Source organism: Nicotiana tabacum, chromosome 24, assembly GCF_000715075.1.
Source record: "Nicotiana tabacum cultivar K326 chromosome 24, ASM71507v2, whole genome shotgun sequence".
Taxonomy (NCBI): Eukaryota; Viridiplantae; Streptophyta; class Magnoliopsida; order Solanales; family Solanaceae; genus Nicotiana; species Nicotiana tabacum.
The window spans coordinates 99,994,245-100,016,326 of record NC_134103.1 but is presented as its reverse complement, the minus strand read 5'-3'; the positions used below and the strand labels follow the sequence as shown (position 1 = coordinate 100,016,326).

The window sequence follows — 22,082 nt, the reverse complement described above, 5'->3', positions numbered from 1 at the left end:
TTCAGAGTATGCGGACCGCACAAATATTGTGCGGCCGCAAAAGTGGAGATTCAGAGAGCTGGTTTTGGGCAAGCTGAAGGAGTGAAGATCGCACCATAATTGTGCGGCCGCACTCAATATTATGTGGTCCGCAGAAGACAAAGATCAGAGAGATGGGATTTCAAGTTCAAGAAGAAATGCGGACCGCACCATTTTTGTGCGGCTGCATAATCAAGAGCGCGACCGTACTCATTTTTATGCGGTCCGCATAAGTCTTACACAGTCAGAGCCAAGCAAGAGTGCGGCCGCACTCACAAATATGCGGTCCGCAGTAGTTGAAGAAGTGCGACCGCAATCCAGAATTGTGCGGCTGCAGAACTGGAACTTGTCAAGCCAAGTCTCGTTGTGCGGACCGCACACATAATTATGCAGCCGCACAACCTCCGCAGGGGCAGTTTTATCAGATATTTTCAGCTTACTATAAATAGAACTTTTTGTCATTTTTTGGGTAAGTTTTGTTTTGGGAGAGCACCTGAGCCGTTTCCCATTATTATTTTGAGTAATATTGTACTAGATTAGCTTCTAAACATTAGATTTTCTTTCCCTAATCAATTATTATGCATTCTATCTTAATTTCTTCTTGTATGTCTTCATTTTTCATGAGTAGCTAAATTTTTAGCTAGGATTGTGGCCCAACCCTAGTGTGGATAATTAATGGGTGTTTGATTTAGGACTTGTTTGTGATTGGATTAATGATATTTAGCCTAGTTCTTGCTTGAATTCAAGAATTAATGGTTCCAAATATTGATTCATGCCTAATTGACTCAGTCTCTACTTGAGAAAGAGAGACTAAGTCTAGGAAAACTTGGCTAACAAAAAATTGGGGGCGAACTTAAGAAATTGATATCCCCTATTAAAGGGTTGAATCTAGAGATAGTAAGACCCCACTTGAGCAGTTATCACTTGTTTTGTGCAATACCCATTTGGACTTGAGAAAGTCAAATTGGGCAAAACCACTAAAACTACCGAGAGGTATAGAGTGGGTAATTGCGTGTGATTGCTATACTACAACCCCGACCAATCAGGCTTGTCCTAGAGTTTTCAACCCATTAGGTAACAACTTAGGTGGAAGTCATGACCCTAGATCTTTTATCATTTGAAAAATAACCAAAACCAAAAATATTGTCTTCTAGTTTTATAATTGTAATCAATAGTTTAAAGTAGAAGTAGAAACAACAAAAAATAATGTGGAAGTGTAATCTAAGGCATATTGTACAATTACACTAAATATATACCTAATCCCAATTCTAACTCCCTGAGGATTCGACCCCGACTTGCGTTGGGTTTTATTATTGCTTCGACCGCCTCACTACCTATATTTGTGGTGTGAGTTTGGGCGACATCAATTTTTGGCACCGTTGCCGGGGAGTTAAACATATTTAGCTATATATCCAAGTTTTCGAATATTTCAGCAACTTGTGTTTTGAATATACAATCAACAGTTGTATATTTGAAGTTTGTGGTATGGTTGTACTTTCCCTTCTTTCTCAGGTAGTAGAATATAACATCAATATATTGTATATAAAATTGAATAAATATCGTCAGTAAATGTTGAATACATGTACTTGTTTAACTGTGCATACATGTTAATACATACTGTTAAAAAGTACTGCAGTAATTAGTGTATACAGTTAAATACATACTGATGAATACATACTACATATAACAAATTGCTAGAAATAACATTGAAAAACAATAAAGTTTGAGATAAAATATTATCATTGATTATAGTGCATACATCAAAATACAGTGAATTCAATGAAAGCATAGAATGCACTAACATACATTGAATACAGTATGTCAATGTATTTCTGTTAAGTTCGAATACATATGAATACATTATGTTCAGATACATGAATAACATGAATACAGACTTTATATTAGAATAACAAAATAGTGAAACACAATGTATTGACAAACCATGTATCAAAATATGAAATAAACTGAATGTACAAGTGTTATATCTTACATCGTCATTCCATAGTTGACCGTCAAATGAGAGAAGGTAAAATTAATTTTTTGAAGTGACTTCATGAACTCCAAAATCCAACTGTATATGCAGTGTTGACTTGTGTTTCTTGTAATGGTCTTCTTTATCCTTTCTACAATGATTTGAAAAAAAATATTACATTCACATAATAATTGATAAAACACATACATTGTAGATCGATGAAATTAACTCACTTTTGATCATGTGTAGCCAAAAGACCATCACGAACCCATTTCTCAAATTCTTGAATGACTAACGTATGATGTGGCCCCGATATTAAATCATCTTCAAAGGGGTATTTCTTATCATATATGGCAGTCAACTTTACTAAGGTACCTGTAGTTCATCGTCGTTATTAGTAGCTACATTTAATTATAGTTATCATGAGAAAATATATCAAAACTTTATAAAACATAGTTTTTGTATATGTATTTACTAACCGGCCGAGTCGAAGTTTGACTTGTAAGGCGAAGAATACCATCGACTTGGACGTCGAGTCCTATGAGAGGGTAAAGGGGTTGAATCAACAACTGTTGTTGCTTGATGTATCATAATTCGAGTGTTTGGAACTTGACTTGAAAGGTACTCATCCGCTAACTCAAATTGTGATACATGTATTTCTCTGGATACATCCTCGTCAGTTTCAGGTGGTATAACAAACGGCACCTCCGGTGGAGTAGGCCCTTCCATTCTTACTTCACCACATACAGGATTAACATCAGTAGATGCAGCTAAAATGTCACCACATACAGGATTTACCTCATTAGATTGTGGGGGTTCATCGGCAAGAATGTCGATGTTCAGCTTCCTTTCCATAACCTTATAATACCCAATATAATATATTAATATAGCACATGTTTTACAAGAATGTCTTTGTCAGATTAGTAAAAAACAAAGAATTTTTCACAATTTCATAGTAGGCGTATAGATGATGATTCTGTTAATGTATTTCCATGTATTGGAATGTATTCTGAATAATGTATTTTGATGTACACTTGAATAAAATGAATGATAATGTATTCTGAATAATGTATTTTGATGTATTTTGTATTATGAATCATGTATGTTGTTGTATACATGATTAAGCTGAAAAATTATGAATGTTGTTTTGCAATATGTATTTAGTAAATCATAAAACATGTGATACTATATGCACATGTATATAAGTGTATTATGTAACATGTATTGTTATACATATAATACTGTATTCACATGTATATTAGTGTATTCAGATTATATTTACACAAAACATATACAGACTTGCATATATACTAGAGAGGTTAAAAAATGTTAACCTCAGAATTCTCCCCAATAGGTATATCATGTTGTGTTTGGCATTTGGAATTATTATGCAAGTTGGCCTCGGTTGACATTTGAATACCACCATCATGTCTCCTAGTATATTTTTTCCTTTGGTAAACCATTTCTGTATTCTGATTGGCTTTTGCATTTTCAAAGAGCTTTTTGAAATTTTCGTTGATCAATGTTCGTAGAGAAGTAAACTCACCCATCACCTAATGAATACAAAAATAATTATAGATGGGTTAGAAAAATATATGAAAGTTAATACATGAACGGTAAAATTTAATATGTTTTAACAATACTTACATAATCCTTGAATGAATTTAGATCCTGCCTCAAAGCATACAAATCATCAGATTTAGAATCTGCCGGCTTCTTAGAACTCAATACAGTTTCCTTGAATTCAATCTTATCAGTAGGAGAAAACTTTGTTTGAGGTATTGCAGGCACATGTGGGATTGGACTATCTGCAGTTGAGGGGTCACTTAACTGATGTTTGCGCTTTTTGTGGGGCGGTGATAAAGATGGACCAACGCTTGCATCAAGTTTTTTCTTAGGTTGAAGAGGCGGTGTTGGACGAAAGTCATCAGAATCATCATCATTGTTGTCTGAAGGAATAAGACTTTTCTCTACATCAACACCATCCGGAGGAACCTGAATAACAACAAGCTTTGTAGCGCTAGGTTGAATGTTGTTGTATTTCATCTAAAAACAGGAACACACTCAATGTGAGTTGTATTATATATTCTAATGTATTCCAGTAAAACAGAAAAATTGTGATACAGTTGTATGATGTATGCAACTGTATTTAATTTTTAATTTCAATATTGTGTCATGTATTCAACTGTATTCGGCTTGCTTATGAAAACAGGGACATAGATGTATTATGAATGCAACTGTATATAATTTTTAGTTTCAACATTGTATTATGTATTCTTTTGTATTCGATTTAGTTATGAAAACATGGGCATTGATGAATGATGTATGCAAATGTATTTGATTAAAAATTAAAAAAAAATTACTAACAGAAATATATGTTTACTAAAATAACATACAATTAAATAATAGTAACTTATCAGATTTCCTTGATCATTGAACATGTTGTTCATCAAGTAAGCATAAGTTGGCTGGTTGACTGTAGATTTTTAATTGAGTATTTTGGGCATTCGGTTATCAACTCGGAGTGCAATTTTGGGGTCAACCTTTGAACAGCACTCATAAAACCATACTTGCATAGCAAGAGGTATCCCAGCTATCCTGTAGTACTTTTTCTAAGAATCCATCTTCTTGCTAATAGATCTGATAAGGGCCTGGAATGCATCCTTACCCCATGGATAATCAGAATATCTCCCGCTCTCGACCAAGTCAAAATGTAGTCTTGGAATGGTTGAGCAGTTCTTCTCAGAGGATAATATGAAAGTATGAATGAAATACAACAAAGCTATATTAATACCATCCCCATCGTTATCATAACCCCAATTCTTGTCATCAAATCACTTCACCAAATCTTTCTTCTTGACATTCTTTGCATCGCCAAAGTATGGATCCACAATCCTATTAGGCTTCTTTGTGTTAAACCGAAAATCTTCAACGTCACTAACACAATTGAGACCAGTGACTACCGCAAACTCCCTGATTGAGAAGCATAATTTTGTACCATTCATATATATTGAAAATGAATCATCATGGCTTTCTTCCAGATGCAGAACCATGAAGCACCTGAACAATTGATGTTGAACCTCGCAGTGCTTCATTTCGATGAAACTTCCAAAATAAGTATTACAAAATAATTTGTACTGCTCTGGTGTAAGCTTCTCTTTGAGGTCGGAGACTATATTTGTGTTAGTGAAGGAACTGATATGTGGTGATACAACATGCGGGTGTTTAACAAAGAGTTTTATTTCCTGCATACAACAAAAATTAAAAAGATAAAATAAATGATTGAAAATACATATGAATACATATATTTGGTATACATAACACATTCATGATTTACAAATATAATGTATTGATAATTACCACAAAAAATGAGAGATATGACAATGACTGTTGTTCTAAATACAACAGAATACAGTTGGCTTGAGAATGATGATGAGAACACTTAGTTGGAATATATCACTAAAGCTAGAACAACATACATCTAAATACATCTAAATACAACTGTGAAAGTCACTGTAATAAATATTTATCAGTGTTGGCACTATTGAATACATATAAATACATTAAAATACAAAGAATAAAAAAATAGTGTATATGGTAATAATCAATGTATGAGGACTAAAATATATATAAATACATCTACGATTACCTTTTCGCTCAGTATTTCCGAGCTAATTCCTATATCGACCTCTTTTCTCTTAACCCCTGAATCGTCATCCATAAGTTTTCTTCTCTTTTTCGCATCATGAAGTGTTGATTCTTTCGGAAATTTCTCAAATTGGGCTTGTTTCGATGTGTCATTGCATATTTTTGTTCTCTTTTCCGCAACTGTATTTACTGCTGAACCTGCAAATACATGTTCCTCTTGAGTGATTTGTAAATCGAAAGATAGCCCTTCGAAATTGAGTGCTTTGGTCGGTATACCTCGGATAACCCTCTTGTAAGGAGTTGAATCAGCCATTGGAGAAGAAATTTTGAGTTTTCTGTAAAAGCATAACAATGGTGATTATTTCTAAAAATATAGTACAGAGATACAGAAGAATACAGGTGCCAGCGAAAATCTAACAAGTTTAACACTTACAACAACTTTTTTGAGCAATCAATTTTGAAAATTGAGAGAGAGAATGAAGATGAATCAGTTGATAATGGTGGTTGTATTCGTGGGGAAGATACTGGGTTGGGAGAGAGATCGTGGCTTTAGCAAAATTGCATACAATACCGGTGTTATTGGGAGAGAGAGAAAAGAAAGTAGGAGACAGAAAAATATTTCACAGCGTATTTAATGGCTTAACAGTAGGAAGTGACTATAAATACATAATTTGCTATAAAACCTAAAAGGTAGCTATAGAAAATAAATTTTTAAAAAGGTATTTATTTATAATAAATAAGGTTTAAAGGTTTGCTATAGGAGGTAAAATTTCCTTTTTAAATAGTTCATTATCTGACCCATATTTTAGTGGATAATATGGGTGGTTACCTGTTTGAGTTTTTTTACACGCTTGATCCTTTTTTAACTATTATTTAAAAGAATAGCATCATTTATTGTTTATTCCATAAAGAGTACTTTTTTTTTTTCATTATTAGCATATTATTAAAATTAAGCTCAACATTTAATAAGTTAACTGACTCACTAATCACAGGAAGTACTTTTTTTGTCCATCTCCATTCTCCTTTTCCAACATTCATCTTCTTCATTTCATTTTTGAAAATCTGATGCATATGTGAATGCCACCTAAATTCAAGATGTATTGATTTATACGTCTTTTTTACTTTGTATATCAAGTATCACTTTAATTCAAAAATGTATATAATTTTTGTATATTTATTTGTATAGTGCCATCTTATTTTAAGTTGTATTTTTAATGTACATTTCAAATATATTTTATATGTCAAGTGCCATTTTAATTCAGGATGTATTTTTTATATATATTTTTTGTATATTTATATGTCATCTTAATTAAATTTAAGATATATTTTTTTATGTATATTTCACATGTCTAAGTGTCATCTTAATTTAAGATATATTTTTTATGTATATTTTATATGTATTAATTCAATGTATATTTTTGATATATATGTTTTGTATATATTAACGTATATTATTATCGAAGTAAGATCTTTATGTTAAGAAATGAAGAAATAAAGAAAGAAAAACTTAAGAAAGATAATTAAAAAGAAAACGAATGGAACAAATTTAGAAAATATATTGGCTTCGGCAGAAAACAAAATTAAGAAGATGAAGAAAAAGAAGGAAAGCTAATAGATAAAGAGAGAGAGAAAAAAAGGCATGATATTTGTACTTAGAATTATTGACTTTCCATTCAAATTGCTTATGATTAGGGATTAATAATTAATATTCTTATTTTAATGGAACTGTGTGCTACAAATATAAATATTTTCCTGTCACGGCTGTAATATTGGATTTCATGCTAAGAATTTGTTATATTTCTTTTAAACTGTGATAGTTATGTAAAGTTCCCTAACTGTTTTCTTTTAACCATTTTGTCACTCCTAGGTGATCTCTTTAGAAATTTATTTACTACATTCACAATTAAACGCTTGAATGTATTTAGTATCTAATACCTTTGAGTTAAATATTATTATGAAGCTTGCATCTTAAAAATGATAGCATTCACATCCTAAGAATTATTTTTAACTTCACGTTGCAAAATATATAGATATAAATAGTCGTGGGGCTAAAATTTTTATTAGGGGCCCAAAATATAAAAAAATAAATTTACAGTGTAATTTTTCGACGAAGGAATGTCGGTTGACATCCCTTGGATCTTGATTCTTGAGTGCATGTGGCTCTGCCACCGGATATTAGACCGTACCTACCATAGTGTCACGAGTTTGCATTTACTCTAACATCATATTTCTCATTAAATTCACCATAACCAATACCTTGTTTGGATTCAAAATGACTTATCCATCGTCTAGTTTCAACTTGCATTTTCTTATAAATAAACTCGTATAAGTTATGTGGGAATTATGTATTATTTTATTTGGTATAAAAAGTAAAATATATTAGACTATTGAAAGACAAAAATGATTTTAAAGTAAGTACTTCTTGTTTAATAATAATAATAATAATTTCTTCATTATATATCAACTCATAATAATTCTTTCATTGTTCATCATCACATAATAATCATATTATTTATTACTACATAAAGAATCCTTACTGCATAATAACTTGTTTCCGAACTAAAAGATCCCTTATATTGTCTCTCTGTTCTATTTTTAATTGTGTGAAAAGGAAAAATAAAAAAACTTTACGTGGCGGTAGGTTGAAAAATGTGATTGCATGCTAATTCATGCATGACAAAACACTTCTCCAATCATCAACAGAATTAACGAACTGATCATCAATATTATTCCGATTGCCAAATCTATCCATCCGATCCATTTCATCTTTCTATTTCCTCACCATTTCCAACAATTTCCTCTCATTTAATTTCTCCTCAATTTCTTCCAAATCCCTAAGATATCATTTTCATTTGCCAGCTTCGATATTTGAGACATCTGTTGTTCAATTCTTAAATTTTCAGAAAATTCAGATTTTTGGTACGTTTTTTGTGTCGAGTGATTTAACATAAGAGTAGTTCGGTTGATTTTGATTTTAGTGGAGTATTTAATTTTTGGGATAAAAAAATTAGGGCTTCATTAAGGGTTCTGTTGAATTTTTATGAATCAGCAATGGCATGTTTAGATGGTACTGGAATTTGGGAAAAGTTGAGATTTTGATTTGAGCTAGCAGTATTTGTTTTGGTATTTTTTTTATATTTTTGGATGGGGAATAATTGTGTAGGACCCAAATTGGCTAACAATGGGTTCTTACAATCTGTTACTGCAGCCGTTTGGAAACCTAATCAATCTGAAAATTTACCACTCCCAAATGAAGGGGATAAAAGAAAAGAGAATTCAGTTGATTCATCAAATACAAATGATGCAAAGGGTTCTGATTATAACAAATCTTGTATTCAAAGTAATCCACCTCCACACCTTATGATAAATGGAGATAATACACAAATGAGTGTTAAAGAGGAGGTTAGGAATAACAACAAGAATGCAGATGCTAATGATAATGTTACTAATAAGCCCGTGGAGGGCGTGAAACAGAACAAGCCCGGTCATGTTAAGAGAGTATCGAGTCTGGGGCTTGAGATTGAATCTGTTTTAGGACGAAAAACGGGTAATTTGAAGGAAATTTATAGTTTAGGGAGGAAGTTAGGACAAGGGCAATTTGGGACGACATTTTTATGTGTAGAGAAGTCGAGTGGGAAGGAATTTGCATGTAAGTCCATAGCTAAGAGGAGGTTGAATACTGAGGAGGATGTGGAGGATGTAAGGAGGGAGATTCGGATAATGCATCACTTGGCAGGACAACCTAGTGTTGTACAAATTGTGGGGGCTTACGAGGATGCTGTTGCGGTTCATGTTGTAATGGAGCTTTGTGTGGGTGGAGAGCTTTTCGATAGGATTATACAGAGGGGGCATTATTCAGAGAAGAAAGCAGCTGAACTTGCAAGGGTGATAGTAGGTGTTGTAGAAGCATGCCATTCCTTGGGTGTTATGCATAGGGACCTCAAACCTGAGAACTTTCTTTTTGTCGATCAGCAAGAGGAGTCGCCCCTGAAGACGATTGACTTCGGGTTATCAGTGTTCTTCAGGCCAGGTATTCTCTTGAAAACACAATTTCCTAAATACTGGCATTAATATCACCAGTGGCGGAGCCACCTTATAGGAAGGGGTGTCATTTGACACCCTTTCGCGGAAAAAATACACTGTGTAGGTAGGTAAAAAAATAAATTATATGTATATATACTATGTATTGACTCCCCTTAATTTTCTGGTATGTTTACTTTTATATATTTTGACACCCCTTAACCAAAATTCTGGCTCCGCCACTGCTTACAAGTTACTTCTGACTCCCCCCAAGTCTGTCAATTATCTGTAACTCACTAGAGAGTCTATAATCTAATTTAAATGCTTAAAGATACTCTGCAAGGCAAAAAGTGTTTTCTTATTAAATTCTTGCGTTCAGTGAACTTTCTGCCGCCAGTACTGCTTATGCCTTGGCTCTTTCTCCAATGTATGAACCTATGATTGCTTTGTAACACCAGAAGGGGATTGAATTATTACACAAGAGTGGGTTACATTTAGGTTTAAGGCTTTCTAATATTAAACTCTTATTACCACACCTGATAGGTGTTCCATCCATGTGTCCCTAATAGCTGCAGGAGTTGTTTTTGAAAGAATTTACAAACCAATCTTAGAAATCTCTATACTTTGTTCATTGTGGGAAAGTAACTTCCCCAATGGATCTTGTGAAAGGGAAAAGAATTCTGAAAAGACTTTTATTGAAATTGGTTATTAACAACGTACAAGAGAGGTTCTTATTGGAGCTTTGAGTCACAATAAGTGTTGCTGAAAATCTTTCTTGCCAGAAAGCAACTGGTAATTGCACAGCAGAAAAAGTAATTCTCACTGCACACAGAAAACATCTATCCTCAATCAATGGAAAGACAAATTGTGACTCGAATCTCCAGGATATAGTTCGAATTGGTGGCTGAAGAGTTTCACTGGAGAAGTTGTTTGATGATGCCAAATGACGTTGGCTAAAGACACGATACCACCGAAAAGAGGCACGGTCCAGTTATCCAGAACAGTTATTGTTGAGAGGATGACTAGATTATGGGTGGAATGCTGGTCAGAATAGGAGTTGTGTCACCAGAATATTAACGAAAATAGGCATGGTGTTGTTGGAATAATTATTAGAAAGTGGTACAGTGCTACAGGAAGGATTATCGGAAAAAGGTGTGGTGCTGCAAGAAGGATTATCAGAAAGAGAAGTAGTACCACCAGAACCGTCATCACAAAAAGATAATAATAGTATAACTATGACAAGAAAATAAAACCTTATGGCATAATTCTGGTCATTAGTAGGAAGGCACTCCGCAATTTGAGTTTTGAGATTGAGGTGTAGTTGTTGTAGGCAGATACTACTTAAGTCTCTACCAAAATTGTAAAGACTCTAATACCATGCGAAAAAAGAAAAGAAGAGAGCAAAAAACTCTTTTTGAAGTTGGTTATTAACAACATATTGAAAGTTCCTATCTTAGGAGTTTTGAGCTCCACGATATGAGGAAAATTCTCTAATTCTTGGGATTATTAATTATTATGAAATACTCATTAGAAATATTCTAAAAAGAATCATTATACTTAAACAATATTGTTAATGATTTTCTAGACTTTCCACCATAACATAAACATTAAACATGTTCTATACACTGTTCTTAATGATTCTTTTAAGTTTCAAATAGTCTAATCCTGATTTAATAGTAGCAAAGAGCATGAATGTACTTATAAAGACATCCTTGAAAGTAGTGAAAAAGTCTAAAATGGAGAAAATGGTATTGCTCTTTGTTAGCATTTACTTGCTTGATTTTCGGTATGTTAGTTTGGGCTGTTCTATCTTGTTTCGTAACTTAAGAATTGTAGGGTGTCTGCTTGACATTGCCTTTTCTTAGAGCAGAAGCCACACAATAATATGACCTGCTATTTTCATACCTATTTTCACATTAAGCTTATTAAGGCAGAGTGTTTACTGTTCATATAATAGGCTACTATTATTACTTTCATTTTAATCTTATCTTTTGGTTTTACTTTAGTTATTACAGATAAAATGAAATTATAAGAATCAGTTGCTGTTCTTCTGGTTTCCTCTAGCTGTTTTATGAGCTGTATTCCTTCACCTAATCAAGAATACAAATATGGTGCACTCAGGTGAAACCTTTGGTGATGTCGTTGGAAGTCCTTACTATGTGGCACCAGAAGTGTTGCGGAAGCATTATGGTCAAGAGTGTGATATTTGGAGTGCAGGAGTCATTATTTATATACTACTTAGTGGTGTTCCTCCATTTTGGGACGGTAAGTTTTTTTTGACCTTTCTCCTTTGCAATTTGATTTTATAATCCTTGAAGCAACATGAAGACCATGCGGCTTATGAATTTTGATGTTTTGCACCAGAGACGGAGCAAGGAATATTTGAACAGGTTTTAAAAGGGGAACTCGACTTTGTGTCAGAACCTTGGCCTACTATATCAGAAAGTGCAAAAGATCTAGTCAGAAAAATGCTTCTGAGAGATCCCAAAAAGCGGTTGACAGCCCATGAAGTTCTTTGTAAGATGCAGTATTCACCAGTCTGATCCTTTATGCTCTTCTCAGTGTTATGTATGTTTTCAGTATATAATGATGCTTCTCATCCTTTCTTCTCTGCATCATATGGCCTTGTCCTCTGGATCAATTGCTTGCTAAGATAGATTATCAACTGTCTCGATATGCTTCTAAAGTTATTCTTATTATATAACCTACTTAAAAATTCTTCTGTACTTTTGCTGGAAATATATTCTTATCTGTTGTTGAAAAGTCTTTGTTTTACTATTATTTCCAATGTTATTTAAAGAAAATGGAAGATCACTTAGTTTTGATGAAAGTAACTGGAAATGCCCAATAAATTTAGTTCTTGGAACTGGTAGCACTCAGCACCGACAATAGCTTTTCCTGATTGCAGCATCTGCTATATTAAGGAACCAGATATATTTAAGTTCTTGCATTTTCTTTCTGGATACACATCCGCTCATGTGCAATATGTGCATTGGAGGATATGTAAACATCAAAATTTTCTTCTACCTCTTGAAATCAGATAACTTTAAGAAAAAAAAAAAGAATTAAACCAGTGGTATATCTCAAACTCAGGTTTTGTGCAGCTTAGAGTTTATAGATTTGGAGTTTGGCCAAATTGTTGGCTCGTTGAGACTTGAGACGTGTAATCAGAGGACCTATGTTCCAGGAGTAATAGCTTCTTGCTTTGTTTTTTTGACCTTTTATTATATGTTAAAAAGGGTTACAGTATGAAGATGATTTCAGATCTTCTATATGAGCTTCTTTGAGTGAGATTAACAGAGACCAATATATTGTGTGTGTGTGTGTGTGTGTGGTGGTGGTGGTGGTTGGGGGGGGGGGGGTGGGTTGGTGATGGAAGAAGCAGTTGTATATTGGTACAACTAAGCTTCTCTTTTAAAAGAAAGGGCATCAACTTCTGCTTGTACGCTCAAGGAGCACACTAAAATGCTATTTTACATGAATGACATATATGTATTATCTATGTCAGGTCATCCATGGGTCCGTGTTGGTGGGGTTGCTCCAGATAAGCCTCTTGATTGTGCTGTCCTAAGTCGTCTCAATCAGTTTTCTGCAATGAACAAATTAAAGAAGATAGCAGTCAGAGTAAGTTATTCTAATTGTTCAGACCTATCATCGCTGAATTTACCTGAGTAATGGCATTCATTGCATTTATGCAGAAAGACAAGGGCGACAATCCTTTCAAGAAAGAAAATGTCATGGCTAATCTAATTAGTAACCTTTCCATTTTCTTCCTAATTGGCTTGTATTTGGAAAGAAAATGCCAGCTATATATATATATATATATATATATATATATATATAGCTGTTCCATGCTTATACACATTTCTCACTAATTTTTAAATGAGGAACAGGAAAAGGACATTGAAACATATTACTGTATCAAGTAATACTGGTTTTTAGTTGTTACACTTGAGCAATCTCTATTTGCTTTTTAGGTAATTGCTGAAAGTCTGTCTGAAGAGGAAATCGCAGGACTGAAGGAAATGTTCAAAATGATAGACACCGATAACAGTGGAAATATTACGCTAGAAGAACTGAAAAAGGGTTTGGAAAGAGTGGGTGCCGATCTGATGGATTCAGAAATAGTTAGCTTAATGCAAGCGGTAAGTGATACTTTTTATTATGTTCCAGAGCATGCTTATGTACATCATAGACAGCTTTAAATAGCATTGCAAATCATGTTGGTATATCAGATCTTCTTAAAAATAAACTGTCAGAAAAGATCCTTACTAAACAACCTTTCTGTGTTTGGATAATTCAGGCGGATATTGATAATAGTGGTACCATTGACTATGGCGAGTTTATAGCTGCTATGCTCCATTTAAACAAAATTCAGAAGGAAGATCACATGTATGCTGCTTTTTCATATTTTGATGAAGATGGTAGTGGATATATCACACAGGATGAGCTCCAAAAGGCTTGTGATAAGTTTGGTTTGAGCGATATCCCCATTGAAGAGCTTATGCGTGAAGTTGATCAAGATAATGTAAACCCTATTATTCTTATCTTCAGTGTTCCTTTTTCTAATATCTTGCAGATATGTAAATGTGCATTGTCAAACATAAAAGCATATATAAGATCATAACATTCATGTACCTATTTTCTTTTCCAGGACGGATACATCGATTACAGTGAATTTGTAGCAATGATGCAAGACACTGGCTTTGGTGAGAAGAGAAGCAAAAGAGTGTAAGCATTGGTATACCATAGGCCTTAAAGCCTGGTAAGCTTGATGTCACTGATTACACATAAACTGCTTGTGTATATCATCCACGTAGGTATGTGAAACAAGAAACTTCGATTGCATTATGCTGTAAAGATTAGTCAGGCATTGGTATTACATCCACAGGAGTATGTGAAACAAAAACATGGATTGCATTATGCTGTAAAGATTAGTCAGGCATCAGAGATGAAAGCGAACTTTTATGATCCTTCTTAGCTCTCCATTTTGTATCTTATATTTTTTGTTTCTTTCTGTGGAAAGAATCAATATTCATAAAATCAGCCCACTTAGATTTATGCTTGCTCATCCAGTTGATCACCTTCTTAGTGTGGATTGAGCAGAAACAGTTCAGACAGAACTTTATACCTCAAGCCCGGCTACTTTGGTTCAATATGTATCTTCAACAGAAGTTGTGGTACTGCTACTTGCTCACAAGGATTTTCTTTCCTCTACATGCAGCCATTTATAGGTCCCTCTTTTACCCACCTAGATGATTTTGGGGCAATAACTTAGCTTTCTTTCGTTTAGTAGTATGAATTATTCGTTTCTGTGGAGTTTAACTTTTGTTGCCAGCTAAAATTGGTCTGATGATGTGTAGTAGCTGTTCTTTTTTTAAAGATTCTGATTAGTTGGATTAGGTTCTGAACTGTACATATATAAGTCAGAAATAACATACCCTGTTTTAATTTCAATTTTCCTACTAGGTAGCTAAAAACACACATATAATGTGCATTCAATACTATTTCTTGTGAGTACCTCATTCTAGGGATCTTCTTGAGATTTAGACTTGATTGCTAGGTAACTTGCAGTCATGGTGATTTAATGTTCCTTTTGGAAGATTAACCTTTTGATAATGTACCAGAACAGATGCCAAGTGGACTGAAGGGTGTATTCTTATTGCTATTTAGTACCTCAGTAGTTGAGTAGTTTAGCTACATTTCATAATTGATTCTCATAGAAGAATAACGTTTGCATCAATGTGATATACAACATATACCTGGAAATTTTCTTTTGTTCTATAACTATGGATCTGATTGTTACCAGAATGTTATAGCAAATGATCCACAATAGACATTGAATAGATTTGCAAAATCAAAACAGCTTTTAGTATCTTATGACCTGAATTGGATCTCATTTCCGGCTCATTTACATAAGAAGATAAGAGGTAATAACCCATTGAAGTAAAAAATTTGGCACTAACCAATGCATTGCCCAACAAAATAAACCTGTGCCTTATATTAGATGTTTCTGGCAGAAGCCAATCACTTGACTGCCAAAGTATTGTCATATGATTTTTTTTTTTGAGAAGTTTGTCGTATGTTTATTTTTAGCTTAACGAGTAGATATTATGCTAGTGTCCTTAACCAACCGAGTAGTCTAAGAAGACCACTGTCCAGCACCTCTGATTTTTTCTCAAATCCTGTGACAGAAAAAAGAGGATATCAAAATCAGACACAGTTACTTTATGGTGATATGGATATAAACTAAACATAAGGTACATAAATTCCATATTGTTGAGCATATTGTATTAGATTATTGGATGTCAAATAAAACTTTTCATCAATAAACAAAGTAATAAGACCACTTATTGCCGATTGGCATATATTAAGTCGATACCTCCCTAGCGGGAACCTTTTGAAGGCCACAGAGCAAATTATAGTAGAGCTAGTGATATGTGTAATAAAAATATCGCGACAAATGCAATCAGGACTTTCAAGTTCTGAAAATTGAATATCTTGTCAAACCATGTTTACCTAAGTCAGCAGCAACTCGGTGAGCACACATTACTCCTGAAAAGGCAACAGCTATAACACCTTGTCCAGGAAAGCAACTATCGCCAACACAATATAGACCATCTATAGCCTGTAAGCTCAGAAACCATACGGAACAGTTTATTCTGTGCGCTTCTATTTACCAGTAGAGCAGTGAAGCAACTAGATACAGAAGGAATAATTAACTTACAGTGGTATTGAAAGGCATTCCAAGTAATCCCTTTGGAGTTCCGCGTGGCATTGGTCCATAGGTACCACTATCACGAGCAAGGTATCGTCTATGTGTCTTTGGTGTTCCCACCTACAAGAGTCCAATCATTATTATAAATGGATGAAGCCCCAAGGCACGAACTATTTTAGCAAGCATAAGATGCGTGTCGATTTGGTACTGAAGAAAGCTAATTATTGTTCACTATGACCAACTATTCAGTTCATAAAATCATGACTTGTACCTCTTTAAAGACGATAGATGACTTGAGCCCTGGGAAGAGTGTCTTTTCAAGTCTGCTTATAATTCTTTCAGCAACAAGCTCTTTCTTTGCTTCATAGTCTTTCAGAGAGAGTCCCTAGTAAGTAAAAACACCTCAACTTCAATTTCCATTTTTTAAAAAAAAACGATGACAAAGATACACAAGAGGTTACTTTCGACACTGAAGGCATATAGTAATTTTACCTCCCAATCTTCTATGCTTGACGTTGTAAAAATGTGAAGAATATGGTGTCCTTCTGGGGCCAATGATGAATCAAGAACTGTAGGAATGCTCAAGAATATACTTCCATATGGTTTCTCCAAATTTGTCCAATTATCCTGTAAAATCAAGGGATTGTGAATGTGAGCTTTAAACAGGAAAAAATAAACAACAAACCCATTGAAGTGCCAATAGTACCTCAAGGGTAAAATGGTGGCAATCAGTGTCTGGCGGAAGAACATCTGCTTTAACGCCCAAGTGAATAGAAAGAAAGGAAGGTGCTTTTACATAAGCTTTCTGGAAAGCTTCTTCTTCTTTTGGCAGATTCTCGGCTTTTAAAAGCTTTCCTACAATGTACGACACTTGACATGAGAAGACAAGATTTGAAGAGAATCAAATGTGTGCAAGAAAACCGCAGTACTGGCTCTAAGACAAAAGAATCTTAAGAAAACACATGAATTATGCTGGCTTCCTGGAAAACTAACCAAAAGTATCCCATCTGGTGGCATTTGATACTATGGTTTTAGCGTAAAACTTCCTTCCATTGGAAAGCTTCACTCCCACCTAAAAGAAAAAGAAGAGTTTGAGAAAATGGCCTGGCATGCACACTGGCGAACACAACATTGACAAATGCGAAACAAGACATGATTAGGACATTGAAAAATACAATTTCATTATATTGTTACGTAATTTGGTCATGTATGTATAAATACGTAGACACTTTCTGTATAATAATTTCAGGGGCGTAACTGACATCCAACTAAAGGGGATGTAGGACCTACCCAAATGATAAGTAAAATATCACAATATATATCAGTTACAATCAAGTATAGAAACGTATAACATTTTAACATACAGATGTTTGGTCTTCCCTCTTCCTTCGTTGTCGTCACACTTTTCATCTTTTACTATATACTACTACCCAATTTTAAAAATATTTTAACATCCTAACATGCTAATATTACCTTAAATCTTAAAACGGCTCGTCTAGATGCAGTTAGGCATACCGAGGACCTATATAGGACAAGTGTTTTTGATGGTCAAACAGTGGAAAGACGATTTGACGATAGTTAAAAGTGTGTGTGACATGTGTTACTGTATGTCTAACAGAGTGTCGGCAAAGACATGTCCAATACGAACACCAGAACAACAGTTTTGCATATCACAATAGGAATAATCACTCTTAACAATAATTTCATAAGTGTTTTTGATGGTCAAACAGTGGAAAGACGATTTGACGATAGTTAAAAGTGTGTGTGACATGTGTTACTGTATGTCTAACAGAGTGTCGGCAAAGACATGTCCAATACGAACACCAGAACAACAGTTTTGCATATCACAATAGGAATAAACACTCTTAACAATAATTTCACAATGGTTATAGGACCAAGACTCACAGCTTTGCCGTTGTCCAAAATGATACTTGTGACATTTGCCCTATAAAGTATCTGACTTCCCTGATTAACCAAGCCTTTTGCTAAAGATTTGGCAATCTCGCCAACTCCACCCACGGGATAGTTGATTCCTCCAAAATGTCTGTCACATAGAACCTGCAGAAAGCAACTCATGAGAAAATGGATATCAATAAACACAAGAAGGCCTAAGGTTAAATGCAGAATTACCATGCTTGCATTGATCATTGGTGTTTGTAATGCATTAACTGTGCTCACAATAAAACACTGCAAAAGAGAAAATATAGTTGAATTCTTCAAAAGGTAAAGAAATCATCAAAACTTTTAGTAAGTTGTACAGATTATTTGCCTCACCTCTGCATCTATGAAGGCCAGCAACCCGGGATCTTTTATATACTTCCGAGCAATGTCACCAGCATTCTGGGGCAAATAGTAGGCTGTGATGAATAACATTGGCATAAATTAAGATTCAATAGAAGGATATTCAATCATTCTGTGCTGCACAAATGTCAGCATGAAAAAATGACCCTATAATTGGAGAGTTATTCTTAAATTAGTCCGCAAGATGGATATTGGCAAATGCCAATAATGACAGGAAGAACCTATCATAAGTAGAACGCTTTTGGGTATTAACACATCTATGAAGGAATTTTCCATGATTTATGAGCCATCAGTCGGACTGCAAATTTAAGTAAATGCACTACAAAAATTTAAAGCATGTAAATCAGAACTGTTAAACACAAGAAGGGTGATTTGATAGCATAAGATCTCATTATCTTTATGCAAAAGGATACCAAGTTAATTGGCGTTATACAGTGGAACGAAGTCTGTGTTTGATCAGCGAAAATGACAAAAGCCACCTAAGATGGGAAATGTTACAATCTTTGGTCATGAATTTCTTGATTATTGAGAAAAAGGTCAGAGTAAAAAATCAGAGTAATCTGTATTCAGAACTGTATTAAATTTTGGCAACTACTGAGTTCTACAAGCTTTTTCAACACTATCACTTGAACATATGTTTAATTATGCAACTACAGTTATCGTGCGAGATACAGCATCTCTCTGGACTTGTCCTGCTATTAATTTAAATTTGTATACCAATAAAAGGACATGAAACAAAGTCAATTTGAAACAACTCTCTGCATCCATTTCTAGCATTGCGGGAGCTTAGTGCACTAGACTGCCTCTTTTACCCATTTCTAGCACTAGGACTGAAGGCACAGCTAAAGAAATATAACATTTGAAGTTAAAAGGAAAAGAGAAAAGAAATTACCGAGAGTCAAGCATTCGAGGGGCTTCTTAAAAAACTGGCCAAAAAGGTAGATGGGTTCCTCCAAAGACTTCAGTTCCAAAGAATTCAGAGAACTAAAGATCTGTGCATCCATATTCAACAAATGATTTTGAGTCTAAATCAGGAAGTCCAAAATTTAAAGCAAGCTGCAGTCACCTTAATGTTAATGACCACAAACCTTCCAGCATTCACTGTAGAATTTGATAATCCCTTCTTTTTCATGTGGAAATTTACTCACAAGCTCTTGAATGAAGTCATCATATTCTCGGTGTACACGGACAGAAAGGTCATTGGGTAGGTGGAAATGCACAGTTGTTGGGTCAGGTATAACTTCTAATTTACATCCTACTGCTGCCAATGCTTGAGTTATCAAATTGAGGTTTCCCTGTCAAAAGATGTGAAACATCCAATCACATGCAAGCACTGCAGACCACATACAACAGAACAAAGTATACACCACTGCCAGTACAAATTATGTTAATGACAGAGTTATCATAGGTAGTTATTGGGATGACATTCTTCAATTGAAACAGAGTCTCTTCCAGCATTTTCAGACCAAGAAGCTCGGAAAAGATTGAGATACTTCCGAGGCATCAACATGACCCAATCTAGAGCATAAAACATGCATCAGACATACTCGAGGAAACAGGGATGGAAATATTTGACCACTCGCACTTATTAAATCTAAATTTAGAGCTCCAGCTGGGGTAGAAAAGCCCCTCATAGATCCAGATTAATGTAGATAGATGGTCGGCAAGGTGGAATTACCTCACTACAACCCAACCTAACAATGCTTTGTTGTGAACATTGTACGTTGGTTTACGAATTCCCATGTGATATTCAATAGGATGTTATTATTTTCATTCTTGTACACGTCTTCCAGGAAATGAACTACTCCATAGTATGGTCATACAAAACATGAACACATTGTTAGCTATACTAGTGCAGACTTGGTACGTGCACCTTTTGATAGACGTTCCACCTATGGGTATCGTGTGCTTGTTGATGGTACCATGAAAAGTAAGAACTGAAATATAATTGCCAGATAAGGACTATGGTAAGATAACAAGTGATGACAACAGCAACATGTGAACTGATGCAATGAAACAACTATTCTTGGGACTGAAGTTTGAAGAGATAGATCGGAATAAGAACATTATATGCACTACACATACATCAAATACTGGAAGGACTAACCACATAGGAGAAAATATGATATTTGGGGACATCACCAGCTTTGTTAAATTAACCAACCAACTGCAGACAATTACTTGAAGTCTCTTGTCAGTCTGTTAATTAGTTACATATACAGCAAGCTTGGGACATTTGACATGTATGCACCAACTTGACCCAAAATGTTAAAGAGTATATGCACATGGGTAAATAGGTTTTCTACAGTGCTATTCTTCAGAATTTTGTTACTCTATAGCATGGCATATATAAAAGCACGAGGCATAAAGCATTGTATCTGCGAATTGTCAAAATCTATTCTCTTGTTTTTGCAATGTCATCACAAAAGAAGGCTGGGGGCAGGAAACCATATGGGAAGAAGACCTTGTATCATAGTTTAACAGTTGTTATCAACCAAATTCTAGGAGGACCTAAATTTGGGAAAATGCAAGGAAACTTATAACTGATCCGTCCTTAAGTATCAGATATTTCTCCTAGACTAGTGCGTCATTCAAACGGATTTACAACTAGAAAAGTTTGCAATATTTTCTTCTAAACCAGCAGATAATATTTCAGGTGTAGTCCCATATCATCCAAAAGAGGAATAGTTAGAAGAGTACTTGTGTATATAGCTAAGGCACCCAAGAAAAACTGATTTCAAGAATCAAACAGCAGATGACAACATGAGAAATATAGAGGTACTATTCAGTATGAAGGACTATGACTGAATCCAAACAGAAAGAAAGTATACAGACAAACTAACCTTATCACTGAATCCAAACATGACTGATGAACCAACATCAAAAGTATAACCATCCCTCTGGTAAAACCCAGAGCTTCCACCAGGAATAACATACTTCTCCAAAACTAAAACCTTAGCTCCCTTAACTGCTAGCTGTGTTGCTGCCACTAATCCGCCTATTCCTGACCCTATTACAATGGCATCATAGCAGCAACTCTCATCTATTTCTACATCACTACTTCCATAGCTCTCCACTCCTTTATCTACAACTGCTTTCAACTGTGAAACAATACCCCATTTCCTTCCCTTAGTCTTATTCAGCCCCAAATTCAAGCCATGAAGCTGCTGGACATCAGTACAATTCCCAATTCTCAAAGGGTCAAAACAAGAACTTATCTTTTTACTGTTTCTGAGTTTGCTACCACCCAAGGCTACAATCTTGCAGTTACCATCAAGAAGTGAATTGGGAAACATAAAATTCAAGGTACCCATTTTTGTATTTCTCAAAATTTGGGCTTTAACCAACAAAGACTTGAACTTTTTGCCTTCAATTCTTCACCACTGTAACTGCAAAAGCACTGAA

At 34.7% G+C, this 22,082-nt stretch overlaps 2 protein-coding genes across 2 annotated transcripts; one reads left to right on the top strand and one right to left on the bottom strand.

Moving 5' to 3' along the window:
* Positions 1-8,249: 8,249 nt before the first annotated feature.
* On the top strand, positions 8,250-14,644 carry LOC107832558 (calcium-dependent protein kinase 20-like). The gene is made up of 7 exons (XM_075247832.1): positions 8,250-9,668; positions 11,780-11,923; positions 12,023-12,175; positions 13,167-13,282; positions 13,636-13,803; positions 13,962-14,186; positions 14,313-14,644. The coding sequence occupies exons 1-7, from the start codon at positions 8,783-8,785 to the stop codon at positions 14,391-14,393; spliced, it is 1,773 nt and encodes a 590-aa protein (XP_075103933.1). The 5' UTR covers positions 8,250-8,782; the 3' UTR covers positions 14,394-14,644.
* Positions 14,645-15,667: 1,023 nt separating this feature from the next.
* LOC107832559 (prolycopene isomerase, chloroplastic-like) lies at positions 15,668-22,082 on the bottom strand. The gene is given in 13 exon segments (NM_001326281.1): positions 15,668-15,843; positions 16,178-16,286; positions 16,386-16,496; positions 16,648-16,761; positions 16,869-17,003; positions 17,083-17,231; positions 17,370-17,448; positions 18,282-18,434; positions 18,507-18,563; positions 18,651-18,733; positions 19,570-19,669; positions 19,766-19,972; positions 21,521-22,082. Coding segments are annotated over 13 exon segments (1,842 nt in total). The 5' UTR covers positions 21,992-22,082; the 3' UTR covers positions 15,668-15,769.

What these genes read in the sequence shown, in the direction of transcription:
- LOC107832558 (XM_075247832.1), top strand. Translation starts at nt 8,783, where the DNA reads ATGGGGAATAATTGTGTAGGACCCAAATTGGCTAACAATGGGTTCTTA. An exon ending in TGTTCCTCCATTTTGGGACG is followed by an intron (nt 11,924 to 12,022) that starts GTAAGTTTTTTT and finishes GTTTTGCACCAG; the next exon opens with AGACGGAGCAAGGAATATTT. An exon ending in TAAAGAAGATAGCAGTCAGA is followed by an intron (nt 13,283 to 13,635) that starts GTAAGTTATTCT and finishes TTTGCTTTTTAG; the next exon opens with GTAATTGCTGAAAGTCTGTC.